Source organism: Salvelinus namaycush, chromosome 16, assembly GCF_016432855.1.
Source record: "Salvelinus namaycush isolate Seneca chromosome 16, SaNama_1.0, whole genome shotgun sequence".
Classification (NCBI taxonomy): domain Eukaryota; kingdom Metazoa; phylum Chordata; class Actinopteri; order Salmoniformes; family Salmonidae; genus Salvelinus; species Salvelinus namaycush.
Window position 1 is genome coordinate 44,338,803 of NC_052322.1, and position 14,395 is coordinate 44,353,197.

Below are 14,395 nucleotides of genomic sequence, written 5' to 3' on the forward strand. Positions count from 1 at the left end.
AAATTCCATATTTGCATTGATGTGTACTTTCTATTTCATTGTTAATGTTTTGCGTTTTAACTGCTAATAGAATATTGATAGGGTAAAGGAGGAAAACAATGCCGTGTCTAATGGTATGTTTCTATGTCTTAGATTACATGCAACTGAATAAAAGACCAATGTGGAACATGGAGAGAATACAGAGTTTTCATTTTGGGAGGGATGAGGGAAAAGGCCAGAAGACATCATTTGAGGAAAACTCAAACGTTCATGACTTTTGATCTAGTTGTTGAACATGTTAAAGTAGGACAGAATTTTCAACCAACTTCAATTCCAGACTCAATTCAAGACAACCAATGTCTGCTAAACGTCTGTGTCTAGTTGCAGGGGATTCGTTTGAATTTAGAAGTAATCCAACCATGTGTACGCCGCCATCTTGTCTTTAAAAAAAATCTTCTCATTGATTGAGACGGGTGAGTGTTCACCCTAAAGTGTCACATGTAATGACACTCACGTGTCTTGATCAATGACCGAAGATTTGAAATAGACAAGAATGCGACTTACACATTGTCAAACAAACCCCCTGCAACTAGACATGGATGTTTAGAAGACATTGGTTGTCTTCCAAGTCGGGAATTGTGGAAGTATCGCCAAGTTAAGGTTGGTCGAAAATGTCCTGTGCTATGCCAAACAGTACGTATCCTGTAACTGCTAATGCAGCATCACATTATCCCTTTACAATCTGTTAGCTAGACTTGATCCTAAAGGAGAGAACATCCAAATGAATATATTATTCTGTAAATTCATTTAACCCCCCCAGTTGACAACATTTTGAGCAGTAATGCAATGGTTAATTGGATCAGTCTAAAACTTTGCACATACACTGCTGCCATCTAGTAGCCAAAATCTAAATTGTGCCTAGACTCAAGTGATATAATGGCCTTTCTCTTGCATTTCAAAGATGGAACAAAAAAATAAATAGAAAACACGTTTTTTTCTTTGTATTATCTTTTATCAGATCTAATGTGTTATATTCTCCTATATTAATTTCACATTTCCACAAACTTAAAAGTGTTTCCTTTCAAATGGTATCAAGAATATGCGTATCCTTGCTTCAGGTCTTGAGCTACAGGCAGTTAGATTTGGGAATGTCATTTTAGGCAAACATGGAAGTAAAGGCTCAGATCCTTAAATTAAAGGGAAAATCTGTAGTTGCTACATACAGTACCAGTCAAAAGTTTGGACACACCTACTCGTTCCAAGGTTTTTCTTTAATTTTACTATGTTGGAAAAGCATTCCAGGTGAAGCTGGTTGAGAGAATGCCAAGAGTGTGCAAAGCTGTCATCAAGGCAATGGGTGTCTACTTCAAAGAATCTGAAATCTAAAATACACTTTGATTTGTTTAACACGTTTTTTGGTTACTACATGATTCCATATGTGTTATTTCATAGTTTTGATGTCTTCACTATTATTCTACAATGTAGAAAATAGTAAAATCTAATAAAAACCTTGAATGAGTAGGCGTGTCCAAACTTTTGACTGGTACTGTACATCGGTTTTATTATAAATGAATATGCACCCATTGATTCTTGAAGAATATAACTTATAAATAAATGCCTCATGAGCTTAGTTCAACTTTCGTGCCCCATCGGAACCCAAAATGAGCTTATTTTACTCCAATGTTTATAAACAAAGTAAATGTAAACAAACAATATATAACTTCATGGTTAAAACTATAATTTTGACATCATGGATGGGCAGTCTTTGCATCCATCTATGAATATGAGAGTGGTTACATATCTCCAGCCCCATCCCTCAGCTTTTTACCAAAACAGGGACGGGGAGGAGGCTTTGTTAGTTTTTCAATTGCTGATTGCTGCCTTAACAGGCTTGATGCTGTCCCTTACCTAAAATTAGTCCTAACATTGCAAAGAATAGCAGTATTTTCTGTAGAAAATTATTTGATTATGCTTGTAGTAGAGAGTATAGATGACAAACAAGTTAAAGATCAGGTACGGTCTGAGGCTCTGAGCATCATCACTACAAGTAAGGAAAGCACACAAAAAGGTACAAGGATTGATTTTATTTTTGTGTTGTCATTGAGTAATAATCTTTTGATACATAAATGCTACAATGAACCATTTTATAGTGGAAATTCCCTTTCGTGAGAACTGAAAATGCTGCCTTAAAGGGATTCTCCGGTACTTCTGTATACTTTTTCGGCAGTAGTTCTGAAAGTAGCGCTCACTAGCAAAAGTGGTCACGAAAATTATGTAATACATTGCATAAACTACATGACCAAAAGTATGTGGACACCTGCATCTCATTCCAAAATCACGGGCATTAATATGGAGTTGGTCCCCCTTTGCTGCTATAACAGCCTCTACTCTTCTGAGAAGGCTTTCCACTAGATGTTGGAACATTGCTGCGAGGACTTGCTTCCATTCAGCCACGAGCATTAGTGAGGTGGGGCACTGGTGTTGGGCGATTAGGCCTGGCTCGCAGTTGGCGTTCCAATTCATCCCAAAGGTCTTTGATGGGGTTTAGGGCAGGGCTCTGTGCAGGCCAGTCAAGTTCTTCCACACCGATCTCGACAAACCATTTCTGTATGGACCTCGATTTGTTTTTGGGGGCATTGTCATGCTGAAACAGGAAAGGGCCTTCCCGCAAACTGTTGCCACAAAGTTGCAAGCACAGAATCGTCTAGACTGTCATTGTATACTGTAGCGTTAAGATTTCCCTTCACTGGAACTAAGGGAACCATGAAAACCAGCCCCAGACCATTATTCCTCTTCCACCACACTTTACAGTTGGCACTATGCACTCTGGCAGGTAGCGTTCTCAAGGCATCCGCCAAACCCGGATTTGTGCGTCGGACTGCCAGATGGTGAAACATGATTAATCACTCCAGAGAACACGTTTCCACTGCTCCAGAGTCCAATAGCGGCAAGCTTTACACCACTCCAGCTGATTCTTGGCATTGCGCGTGGTGATCTTAGGCTTGTGTGCGGCTGCTCGGGCCATGGAAACCCATTTCATGAAGCTCCCGACAAACAGTTCTTGTGCTGACGTTGCTTCCAGAGGCAGTTTGTAACTCGATAGTGAGTGTTGCAACCGAGGACAGACGATTTTTACGCGCTTCAGCACTCGGCGGTCCCGTTCTGTGAGCTTGTGTGGCCTACCACTTCGTGGCTGAGCCGTTGTTGCTCCTAGACGTTTCCACTTCACAATAACAGCACTTACAGTTGACCAGGGCAGCTCTATCAGGGCAGAAATTTGACAAACTGACTTGTTGGAAAGGTGGCATCCTATGACGGTGCCACGTTGAAGGTCACTGAGCTCTTCAGTAAGGCCATTCTACTGCCAATGTTTTACTCTATGGAGATTGCATGGCTGTGTGCTCGATTTTATACACCTGTACATGGCTGAAAGGGGTGTCCACATAATTTTGTGTATATAGTGTACGTGCAGATACACTTGAAGTCGGAAGTTTACATAAACTTAAGTTGGAGTCATTACAACTCGTTTTTCATCCACTCCACAACTTTCTTGTTAACAAACTATAGTTTTGGCAAGTCGGTTAGGACATCTACTTTGTGCATGACACAAGTAATTTTTCCAACAATTGTTTACAGATTATTTCACATATAATTCACTGTATCACAATTACAATGGGTCAGAAGTTTACTTACACTAAGTTGACTGTGCCTTTAAACAGCTTGGAAAATTCCATAAAATGCTTCAGAAGCTTCTTATAGGCTAATTGACATCATTTGAGTCAATTGGAGGTGTACCTGTGGATGTATTTCAAGACCTACCTTCAAACTCACTGCCTCTTTGGGAAAATCATGGGAAAATCAAAAGAAATGTAGACCTCCACAAGTCTGGTTCATCCTTGGGAGTAAGTTCCAAACGCCTGAAGTTACCACGTTCATCTGTACAAAAAATAGTACGCAAGTATAAACACCATGGGACCACACACCCGTCATACCGCTCAGGAAGGAGACGCGTTCTGTTTCCCTAGAGATGAACGTACTTTGGTGCGAAAAGTGCAAAGGACCTTGTGAGCAACAGGTACAAAAGTATCTATATCCACAGTAAAACGAGTCCTATATCAACATAACCTGAAATGCCGCTCAGCAAAGAAGAAGCCACTGCTCCAAAACCGCCATAAAAAGCCAGACTACGGTTTGCAACTGCACATGGGGACAAAGTTCATACTTTTTGGATTAATGTCCTCTGGTCTGATGAAACAAAAATACAACTGTTTGGCCATAATGACCATCGTTATGTTTGGAGGGAAAAGGGGGAGGCTTGCAGGCCGAAGAACACCATCCCAACCGTGAAGCACGGGGGTGGCAGCATCATGTTGTGGGGGTGCTTTGCTGCAGGAGGGACTGGTGCACTTCACAAAATAGATAGCTCATGAGGGAGGAAAATTATGTGGATATTTTGAAGCAACATCTCAAGACATCAGTCAGAAATTTAAAGCTTGGTTGCAAATGGGTCTTCCAAATGGACAATGACCCCAAGCATACTTCCAAAGTTGTGGAAAAATGGCTTAAGGACAACAAAGTCAAGGTAGTGGAGTGGCCATCACAAAGCCCTGACCTCAATCCTATAGAAGATTTGTGGGCAGAACTGAAAAAGCGTGTGTGAGCAAGGAGGCCTACAAACCTGACTCAGTTACACCAGCTCTGTCAGGAGGAATGGGCCAAAATTCACCCAACTTATTGTGGGAAGCTTGTGGAAAGCTACCCAAAACGTTTGACCCAAGTCAAACAATTTAAAGGCAATGCTACCAAATACTAATTGAGTGTATGTAAACTTCTGACCCACTGGGAATGTGATGAAAGTAATAAAAGCTGAAATAAATCATTCTCTCTACTATTATTCTGACATTTCACATTCTTAAAATTTAGTGGTGATTCTAACTGACCTAAGACAGGGAATTTTTACTAGGATTAAATGTCAGGAATTGTGAAAAACTGAGTTTAAATGTATTTGGCTAAGGTGTATGTAAACTTCCGACTTCAACTGTACGTTCACCACGCCATTGCTCTCTCTCCCTCTGCTGTGGGTGAGTCTCGCAAGCTGTCACAAATGGCGATGGGCTGAATCTCATTGGCTCAAACTCTAATTTCTTGGGGGCTTGCCCACATGGGAGGAAATGTAGGGAATATGGTGCAGCACAGCTTCTAGAAAACAGTCTTTCAAACTATGGATTTCATGGCTAATTGAGGTAACACAGTAATGTTGCTCAGATTATGCATGTATGAACTACACATTGACACATCCAGTCCAAAGTGGGAGGTCTAAAAAAAATACTTATTTGTCGCCAAAGTACCAGAGCATGTCTTTAAAGCCAAAGTACCAGAGCATGTCTTTAAAGCCAACGTATCGGTGCATGTCTTTTAAAGCCAAAGTACCGGTGCATGTCTTTTAAAGCCAAAGTACCGGTGCATGTCTTTTAAAGCCAAAGTACCGGTGCATGTCTTTAAAGACAAAGTACCGGAGCATGTCTTTAAAGACAAAGTACCAGAGCATGTCTTTAAAGCCAAAGTACCAGAGCATGTCTTTAAAGCCAACGTATCGGTGCATGTCTTTTAAAGCCAAAGTACCAGAGCATGTCTTTAAAGCCAAAGTACCAGAGCATGTCTTTAAAGCCAACGTATCGGTGCATGTCTTTTAAAGCCAAAGTACCGGTGCATGTCTTTTAAAGCCAAAGTACCGGTGCATGTCTTTTAAAGCCAAAGTACCGGTGCATGTCTTTAAAGACAAAGTACCGGAGCATGTCTTTAAAGACAAAGTACCGGAGCATGTCTTTAAAGACAAAGTACCGGTGCATGTCTTTAAAGCCAAAGTATCGGAGCATGTCTTTAATGTGTTTCACAGTTATGGGATAAAACAAAAGTATACTAGGCTGTGTTTTATGTTAGTGTTGAGTGTATCTGAACCACAGGGACCACCAAGGCAATTGTATAACCCGCAATACTCACTTCCTTTAGGGCTAAACCAGACACAATACCACTGGAAATGCTAAAGCAGAAATTAGGACAAGCAGCCCATATTGTTAAGACATATTTTCTCAGATAGATGGAGAGAGAAGAAAGCAAACCGTTTTTGTAATTTTTTACTCAAACAGTATGGGGATGGATTCAGATGGGTAGCTTGCCACTACGGTGGAAGGAGAGGCTGTTGGCTAAACAGAGGCTCAAGGTGCTCAGAGGCTCAAGTCCAACCGCTCCTCATTTCAGTACAGTATCCCGTCTATTCCCTTACTTCATTTACTTCCATTGTTTGTTCTTGTAGTCCCACTTGGCAGAAAAGCCCTCAATTGGGTTGACCCGCATGTCCAGCATCCTCTGGATCTGCTTAGCCTGCCACTCCTCACCAAAAGTGTGAGGTTGAGGTGGGTACACTGTGGGACACAAAGGAGAAAGAGAACAGCAGCTTTGAGGATAGAACATGTGTGATACAGGCTCGAGGAAGTCTATCAAGTTTAGCAATCAACCATGAGAATTCTTACCATAGTGGCCCTGCCAAAACACCACCAGACCAGTGATGCCAAAGAAGATGAACATCCCACCAATCACAGTCTTCCACTCATGGGACGGCTTCTTCATCTCAGGGTAGGTGTGGTTGAACTTCAGCCTGTACACTGGGACAGAGAAGGAGAAATATTAAGGGTAGCAGGATGAAAAGCTGTAAAATGAGAAGGAATGAGACAGTACATATTCCACTTGCTTTGGCAATGTAAACATTCAGTATGTTTCCCATGCCAATAAAGCTATTTTAATTGAATTGAGAGGGGATTACAGGCGATTTTTTCCTCCTTGGACAGTGCAGTCCATGGCCCCTTCTCCTTCTGTTTCAGGCTCTTATCCTTAGAATCGAGGACATCAATCCATGCTCTGTCTGGCAGAGGAGTGTCCAGACGATCCCAGTACATTGGCTGGGACATGTCCACCTGGTCAGATACCTCTACAGTACATGAGCGATAGGACACATGATTGATTATGTGAGTGGGAGGCTGAGGTAAAGGGAGTTGTAAGGTGGGGTTTAGAGGTTTATAGACGTTAGAGAAGTAGACATTACACTGGGTGGTAAGACCTCAGGTCCTTGCGCTTGTAAAAACCATTCACCACTTAAAGCCAACAACGCCATCTGCTGATAATACATGCAATGGCGCAGTAGGCCATGCCATTTCAAATTCAACTTGCTCGAATAAAATTTGGTTTTACACAACAAACTAGGATATGTGTATTGTGATAAAAAGAAATGGATACATTTATACTGAAAATAAATGTTTTTTCCTACAGACAATTATGCATGCAGTGCAACGTCAAAGAATACCGTGGTGGCTATGGCTTGACATCCTCGCACCACTGTTGGTCATTCCCACCACGGCGCGCCTGGAAAGCAAGCACCCCACTCGTCCTGCTGTCAGGCGAAGCATCTGACAGGTGAGGATTAGAGACAGAACAAGATTTATACCTCAACAAAATGTCTCTACATAACTGATCATTCCATCCGGACCCAGTGAGCACCGTCTGACGCTGTTGTCCATGGACGTTGAAAAGACGACGATATTTGGTCCATCTGCCCTGGCCTTGATTTAAACATCCACAGACGTCATTTTTTGGTCCAGACCGGCCTTGATTTTAACATCCACAGACACCCGGTCCAGGCTGGACAAAACATTTGAAATAAAGATAGACTATCTATAATTGGTTCAGATTTGGACAGTACAGTAAAGAAAAGTAGAGTATAGTTCGGTACAGTAGAGTACAGTACAGTAAAGAAAAGTGGAGTATAGTACAGTACAGTAAAGTACATTACAGTACAGAACATAGTAAAGTACAGTATTATGTACTCTATTGTACTGTACCCTACTGAACTATACTCTACTTTTCTTTACTGTCCAAATCTGAACCAATTATAGATAGTCTATGTTTATTTCAAACTCTAATGTTCTGAACTAAATCGTGTACTTTACTGTCATGCACTCTGTGCTCGACTGCATTGGTTCCCAAACTGTGCGTAAGGGGGGCCTGAGTAAAAAAGTTTGGGAACCCCTGCTCTGCTGTACTCTACTGTTGTCCAAACTTGTGAAACATAGACGTCTATATTGGTTCAGACGTTTTAAGATCTGGTATGCGTCAGCAACGTCTGAGCAGGGGAGCAAGACCTGTGTCTTGTTTAGAATAATACCCAGTGTGCTTTCCAAGTGTTCATTTTTTTTTACATTTACATTTTGGGTTTTTAGCAGGCGCTCTTATCCAGAGCAACTTACAGTCAGTGCATTCAACTAAATGTAGATAAAACAACCACATATTACACTCATAGCACAACAACAACAACAACAACAAAATCCATAACATTCCTGAGAAGTGCGCTGTTGTTTTTTGTCTGTTGGTGCAATACATTTTAACATGATCATTATCAGTTGTAAAGCTTTTGAAAAAGCTAACATAAGTGCATGTGACAGGTAAGAGCAATAATACATATAATATAAGTCTTTCTTTATTGACTAGTAGATCAAAGGTAACGTATGAGTAGTTGAAATTTGTCCATAGAAACAAGTAACAAAAAATAATGTATTTTCAGTGTATATGTCTTTTAGTGGTCATTTCAATGTAATTCTGCTCACTGGGGAGGCTCCCTCTTTCATTTTAAAGTGACCAGGTACTTTAACAATAAGCCAAAACGTATCCTCTGCGCAATGCCGTAAAAACAAAGGTTGATGAAAAAGCCTAGCTTCTTTAGGGACTTCAAAGCAAAGCAAGTTAGGCTAAGTAACTACGCTAGGGGAGAGTGGGGTAAGTTGAGCCAAAGGGTTAGTTAAGCTACCCCTTGTTTCTAGCAGTGGTGTAATGTACTTCAGTAAAAATACTTTAAGGTACCACTTAAGTAGTTTTTTGGGGGGTAAGAAGTCCATTAGAGCAGCAGCAAGGGATGAAACAAAATATACAATGACTCTGAAGAGGTACATTCCCACATGAAAAAATCCTAATGTAGTCCGCAAAAACACAAAAGTGGATACTGTAGTATTTTACTGTAGTTTTACGGACATGTAGTATACTGTAGTATTTATAGTTTACTACAGTCTAAATACTCTAGTAAGAAAAAAAATGGTAGTATATACTATAGTAATTACTGTAGTGTTTTTGCGGACATTACTGTTGCATTTTTGTTTTATTGTCTTTGACATAGCAGTGGGGGCTTGTCCTTGAGGAACCCTACTGGACAAAATACTCAAAGAGCACATTTTCCATAACCTGTAGGTAGGTAGATAAGACTGAGGTCTGAATGTAGCCTGTAGGGAACACAATATATGGTCTATACTTGGCATGTACAGTAGGTTTCTCACTTATGGGTGACACAAATTGGGATATGGGGGAGAGGAATGGGCGGGGTATATGCAAATTGTATACTGTAGTATATACCATAGTAATTACTGTAGTGTTTTTGCGGACTGTAGTGTTTTTGTGAACATTATTGTAGTATTTAGTGTGGTGTTTTGTGGTATGTAGTATACTGTAGTATTTACTATTGTATTCTACAGTATATTACAACATTATATAGTAATTACTACACATGATCGAGGGATAGTGTGTAGTATAGTATTCTACAGTGTACTACAGTTTACTGCAGAATTCTATAGTAAGTGCTGTACTATTCTATTGTAAACTGTAGTATTTTTTAATGTGGGTTTACAAAAAAGAAAACAAACATGTAACTTTGCGAAAGAGAGGCTATGATATAGTAGCATAGGCACACAAGAGCTGTGTTCGAATACTCATACTAGCTGCACTAACTGTAAATGTGACGTAAATTGAGTTTTTAGTATGCTTATTAGTCATAGTATGGATATAGTTAGCATGCCAAAAGTTCCCGGATGACATAGTAAAGTCACCAAAATACAAAGTATACAAGCAATGGACACTATTTCCGTGCTTTTAGGGCCCATAATGCAATTCTTCAGAAAATGGGCGTGGCTTCACAACATTTTCAGATATGAAGAAAATGGCGGAAATTATGCAGCCGAAGACCGAAGAGAGTGGATACAAATTTGTTGCTTTAACTAATTATGACAAATGTTAAGAAGCTGTTGAGCAATGTAATAAAGTAATGACTTTTCAAAATAAGCTTCGTTACACGATATGTTGGCAGACAATTTGTTTACGAACCACATCACAGCAGTATATACCGGGTATGTTGACTACTAGTACATTGAACTTGCCAGTATATTTACTTTATGCTATCTAACTAACTACCCAATGTTTGTTGACTTGATTATTCACGTCATTCATGTATGTATGCCAGAGAAGGAGAGCCCACAGTCCTCTGGAGTGGCCCGCGTCGGTGGTACTGTGTTATCCTCAAAGCGGGACAAAGAAGGTGTTTAGCTTGTCTGGGAGCAAGATGTCGATGTCCGCGACGTGGCTGGTTTTCCCCTTTGTAATCCGTAATTGTCTGGAGTCCCTGCCACATCCATCTCATGTCTGAGCTGTGACGTATGTGGCAGTGATGTTGAAGATAAAAGTGTCTCATACTTTGCCAGGTTTTAAAATAGAACATGGAGAGCATCAGTTACTGTAGTTTATTGTTATGACAAGCAAAACTGTCCAATAGAACGATGAAGCAGTTTTAACACGATGAAGCAGTATTAACACGATGAAGCAGTATTAACACGATGAAGCAGTATTAACACGATGAAGCAGTATTAACACGACGAAGCAGTATAAAACACCACGAAGCAGTATTAACACCACGAAGCAGTATTAACACGATGAAGCAGTATTAACACGATGAAGCAGTATTAACACGATGAAGCAGTATTAACACGATGAAGCAGTATTAACACGATGAAGCAGTATTAACACGATGAAGCAGTATTAACACGATGAAGCAGTATTAACACGATGAAGCAGTATTAACACGATGAAGCAGTATTAACACGATGAAGCAGTATTAACACCACGAAGCAGTATTAACACCACGAAGCAGTATTAACACCACGAAGCAGTATTAACACCACGAAGCAGTATTAACACCACGAAGCAGTATTAACACCACGAAGCAGTATTAACGCGACGAAGCAGTATTAACGCGACGAAGCAGTATTAACACCACGAAGCAGTATTAACACCACGAAGCAGTATTAACACCACGAAGCAGTATTAACACCACGAACCAGTATTAACACGACGAAGCAGTATTAACGCGACGAAGCAGTATTAACGCGACGAAGCAGTATTAACACCACGAAGCAGTATTAACACCACGAAGCAGTATTAACACCACGAAGCAGTATTAACACCACGAAGCAGTATTAACACCACGAAGCAGTATTAACACCACGAAGCAGTATTTTAACAAGCAAAAACAGAATGTCTAGGCTTTGCAAAAAAAAAAATGTATTTAATTAAATGAACAAAATATTGAATTGGCTTAGTCTTGTTTTTTATGTTTTAGAGTATTTTTAGCTATTTAATAGTATGTCTACCTAAAGTTAACTGGCTAACAAAAGTTTAATGACCAACAGAAAATAACGAATATCGCTCGTGTTGCATCTTTGTATTTTAAAAGTTCACGACACGTGTTGCCGGTAACATTACCTGCTACCCTGGTCCTAAATCTTGGATCCACAGCCCAGGCATTGTCCAGGATTAGTTTACGTTTCATATATGCTTTATAGCGCGGATCAGGGTACCGAACGGTCCAGGATCTGGATCATACAGGGGATATGGGAAAGCGCCCTTAATTACACTCCAGTCTTAGACTAAACTAAAACCAGGGGAGGATTCAGAAAGGCTGGGAATACCAGCTAATTTAGGAGATTTGTTTGTATTGCAAGAGTAATACTCTCTGTCTGTCTGTCTGTCTGTGTCTCTCTTTCTCTCTCTCTCGCTCTCTCTCTCTCTCCAACACACACACACACACACACACACACACACACACACACACACACACACACACACACACACACACACACACACACACACACACACACACACACACACACACACCAGCCCAGCCCAGCCCAGCCCAGCCCAGCCCAGCCCAGCCCAGCCCAGCCCAGCCCAGCCCAGCCCAGCCCAGCCCAGCCCAGCCCAGCCCAGCCCAGCCCAGCCCAGCCCAGCCCAGCCCAGCCCAGCCCAGCCAGGAACATTTTTGGAAACTGGCAGTTGGTCAACATCAGCAGCGTCTAAATGACCTCCACACACAGACGGACAGACAAACAGACACGGACCATTACACATTTATGAGACACACTTTGAGACATTTATGCAAAATCATTTGTGCAGACATATTTTCATCAAGGAGTACAGTGTGATTTGTTCTCCAAATATGAAGTTGCGTCTGTCTTTTAAAGCACAAATGTTTACAAATGAAACTTGTGGAGAATTGAGTTAACACATAGGGCATTGGTCGTCTAATAGCCTAATGCATCATTTCAAAAGGCATTGAGAGAGATTACAATTATTTGTATCCAAATGCAGTATTGCATACCATTAATACAACCATTTTCCCACTCTCAACAGCCTGACGAGGAATAGTACCAATGCTCATGCCTTTAAAAACATTTTTGTCTGTTTGTAGAAGTCTCTGTCTGCACATTCTGTATTAGAAGTCTAGATACCCCTCTCACCTTCCCAAGGGTCTAAATACCCCCCCCCCCCCCCAACCCAGCCCCTGTCTGACCCAAATAGCTAGTCCTCTCTGACCCTAAAGGTTCTGAAATCATCGGGTACTCACATTTGTCCTGAGAGAGTGGACCTTGAGAAAAACAATATGGACAAAAAAGTTCACCCGATCTTCAGCGATTGCCTGCTTTGGTGCACTGTTGCCATGTCTCAGCTTTGGTTCTTGGTGAGAAAATGGGAGGGCTGAAGGCAGGGAGGGGGTGTGTGAGAGCTTAGACAGACTAAACCAGTACAAGTAAACAATCTGAGAAAGCATGTGACACTACTGGCAGACTAGAGCAGGGATAGGATTGCACTGTAAAATATATATTTCACTCTCTCTTTAATCATTTTCTCCTTTCCACCTTCACAGATCTTACAGAGAACTCCACTGTGACAGAAACAGGGAGCCTCTGGAATGCAGAAAGGGTCACTTTAGGTCAGTTTTATTTTAAGAACGAAGGGTCTTAGAAAATAGTTGCTTTAACAGTGAAGAGGAAATGGAAAAACATCTCTAGAGAGACCGAGACCGAGACCGAGAGAGGCCGTGTGAAAGGTTGAAAGAGAGAGACCGAGAGAGACCGAGAGAGGGTAAGAAAAAGAGTGAGATGTGAACCTCGGTATTTGAGGAGGAAGAGTGGGAATTAGAAAAAGGGAAAGAGACAAGATGGGCTCAAGTTCAGACCTGATTTAGGTTTAGGACCCGAACCACCATTACCCCTGACGGTTGTTCGGCTGCTGGTATGTGATCCACAGGAGGGCAACCAACGGTGTGGGCGCTGAGGGGAGAGGAGGGGGAGTGACAAGAGCAGTTGGTTAAGGACTCCACAGTACTGTATGCTGTTTAGCAAGCAAATGTAGACAGCAGCTCTTAACTCAGAGGCACTTGTCTTTCTGTCTGTATTTCTGTCATTATCTCTCTCTCTCTCTCACTTGACCAGCATGAAAATATTTATAAACTGCAGGCGAATGTGCCAGGTTGCTTTATTAAGTCAATGTTAGCATCAACTATACCCACTTTGGTAGCACAATTGACCAACCTATTTCAGCAGAACACGGTAAAGAAATGACAGAAGTACTAACAGCTAGATTCTTGTAGTAGTAGGTTTTCAATCCATATTAACACAGAGCAGTGCAATGGATTCAGACAGTCTGTTAAAGAGTAACTTCCCTCTGATAAACAGAGTTGTTGCTGGTACATTACGTAACCATCAGAGTCCACCTTACTTGGACAAACACTCGTACTGCTTCTTTAATATCTTCATGGTTTGTATATATAAAAGTACATTCAATCTGCTTGCCAATCTTTCACCGGCACAGGACTAAGTATATTTGACTGCAATGGTAGACTTGAATAAATATACAGTATGTAGTTGGATGCCTTTCAGCAGTGGTGGAAAAAGTACCCAATTGTCATACTTTGTCATACCAACCCACCCCCCCCTCGCTCCTACCAACCCCCCACTCCCACAAACCCCCCGCTCCTACCACCCCCCGCTCCTACCACCCCCCCCGCTCCTACCACCCCCCCCCCCGCTCCTACCAACCCCCGCTCCTACCAACCCCCCCGCTCCTACCAACCCCCGCTCCTAACAACCCCCCGCTCCTACCAACCCCCCCGCTCCTAACAACCCCCCCGCTCCTAACAACCCCCCGCTCCTAACAACCCCCCGCTCCTAACAACCCCCCGCTCCTACCCCCCGCTCCTAACAACCCCCCGCTC

General features: G+C 41.7%; 1 protein-coding gene across 3 annotated transcripts; it reads right to left on the reverse strand.

Moving 5' to 3' along the window:
* Window positions 1–6,097: 6,097 nt before the first annotated feature.
* On the reverse strand, window positions 6,098–13,808 carry LOC120061478. Of its 3 annotated transcripts, none has more exons than XM_039011318.1 (6): window positions 13,691–13,808; window positions 13,358–13,451; window positions 7,337–7,439; window positions 6,800–6,964; window positions 6,510–6,641; window positions 6,098–6,401 (listed from the first exon to the last, which is right to left on the reverse strand). In XM_039011318.1, exons 2-6 carry the CDS (start codon window positions 13,385–13,387, stop codon window positions 6,268–6,270), a joined length of 564 nt encoding a protein of 187 aa, XP_038867246.1. In that variant the 5' UTR covers window positions 13,388–13,451; window positions 13,691–13,808; the 3' UTR covers window positions 6,098–6,267. The 3 variants fall into 3 exon arrangements, with proteins under 3 accessions (XP_038867246.1, XP_038867247.1, XP_038867248.1); XM_039011319.1 differs by having other exon boundaries at window positions 13,713–13,800; XM_039011320.1 differs by lacking the exon at window positions 13,691–13,808 and adding an exon at window positions 12,746–12,876 and having other exon boundaries at window positions 13,358–13,468.
* Window positions 13,809–14,395: the final 587 nt, after the last annotated feature.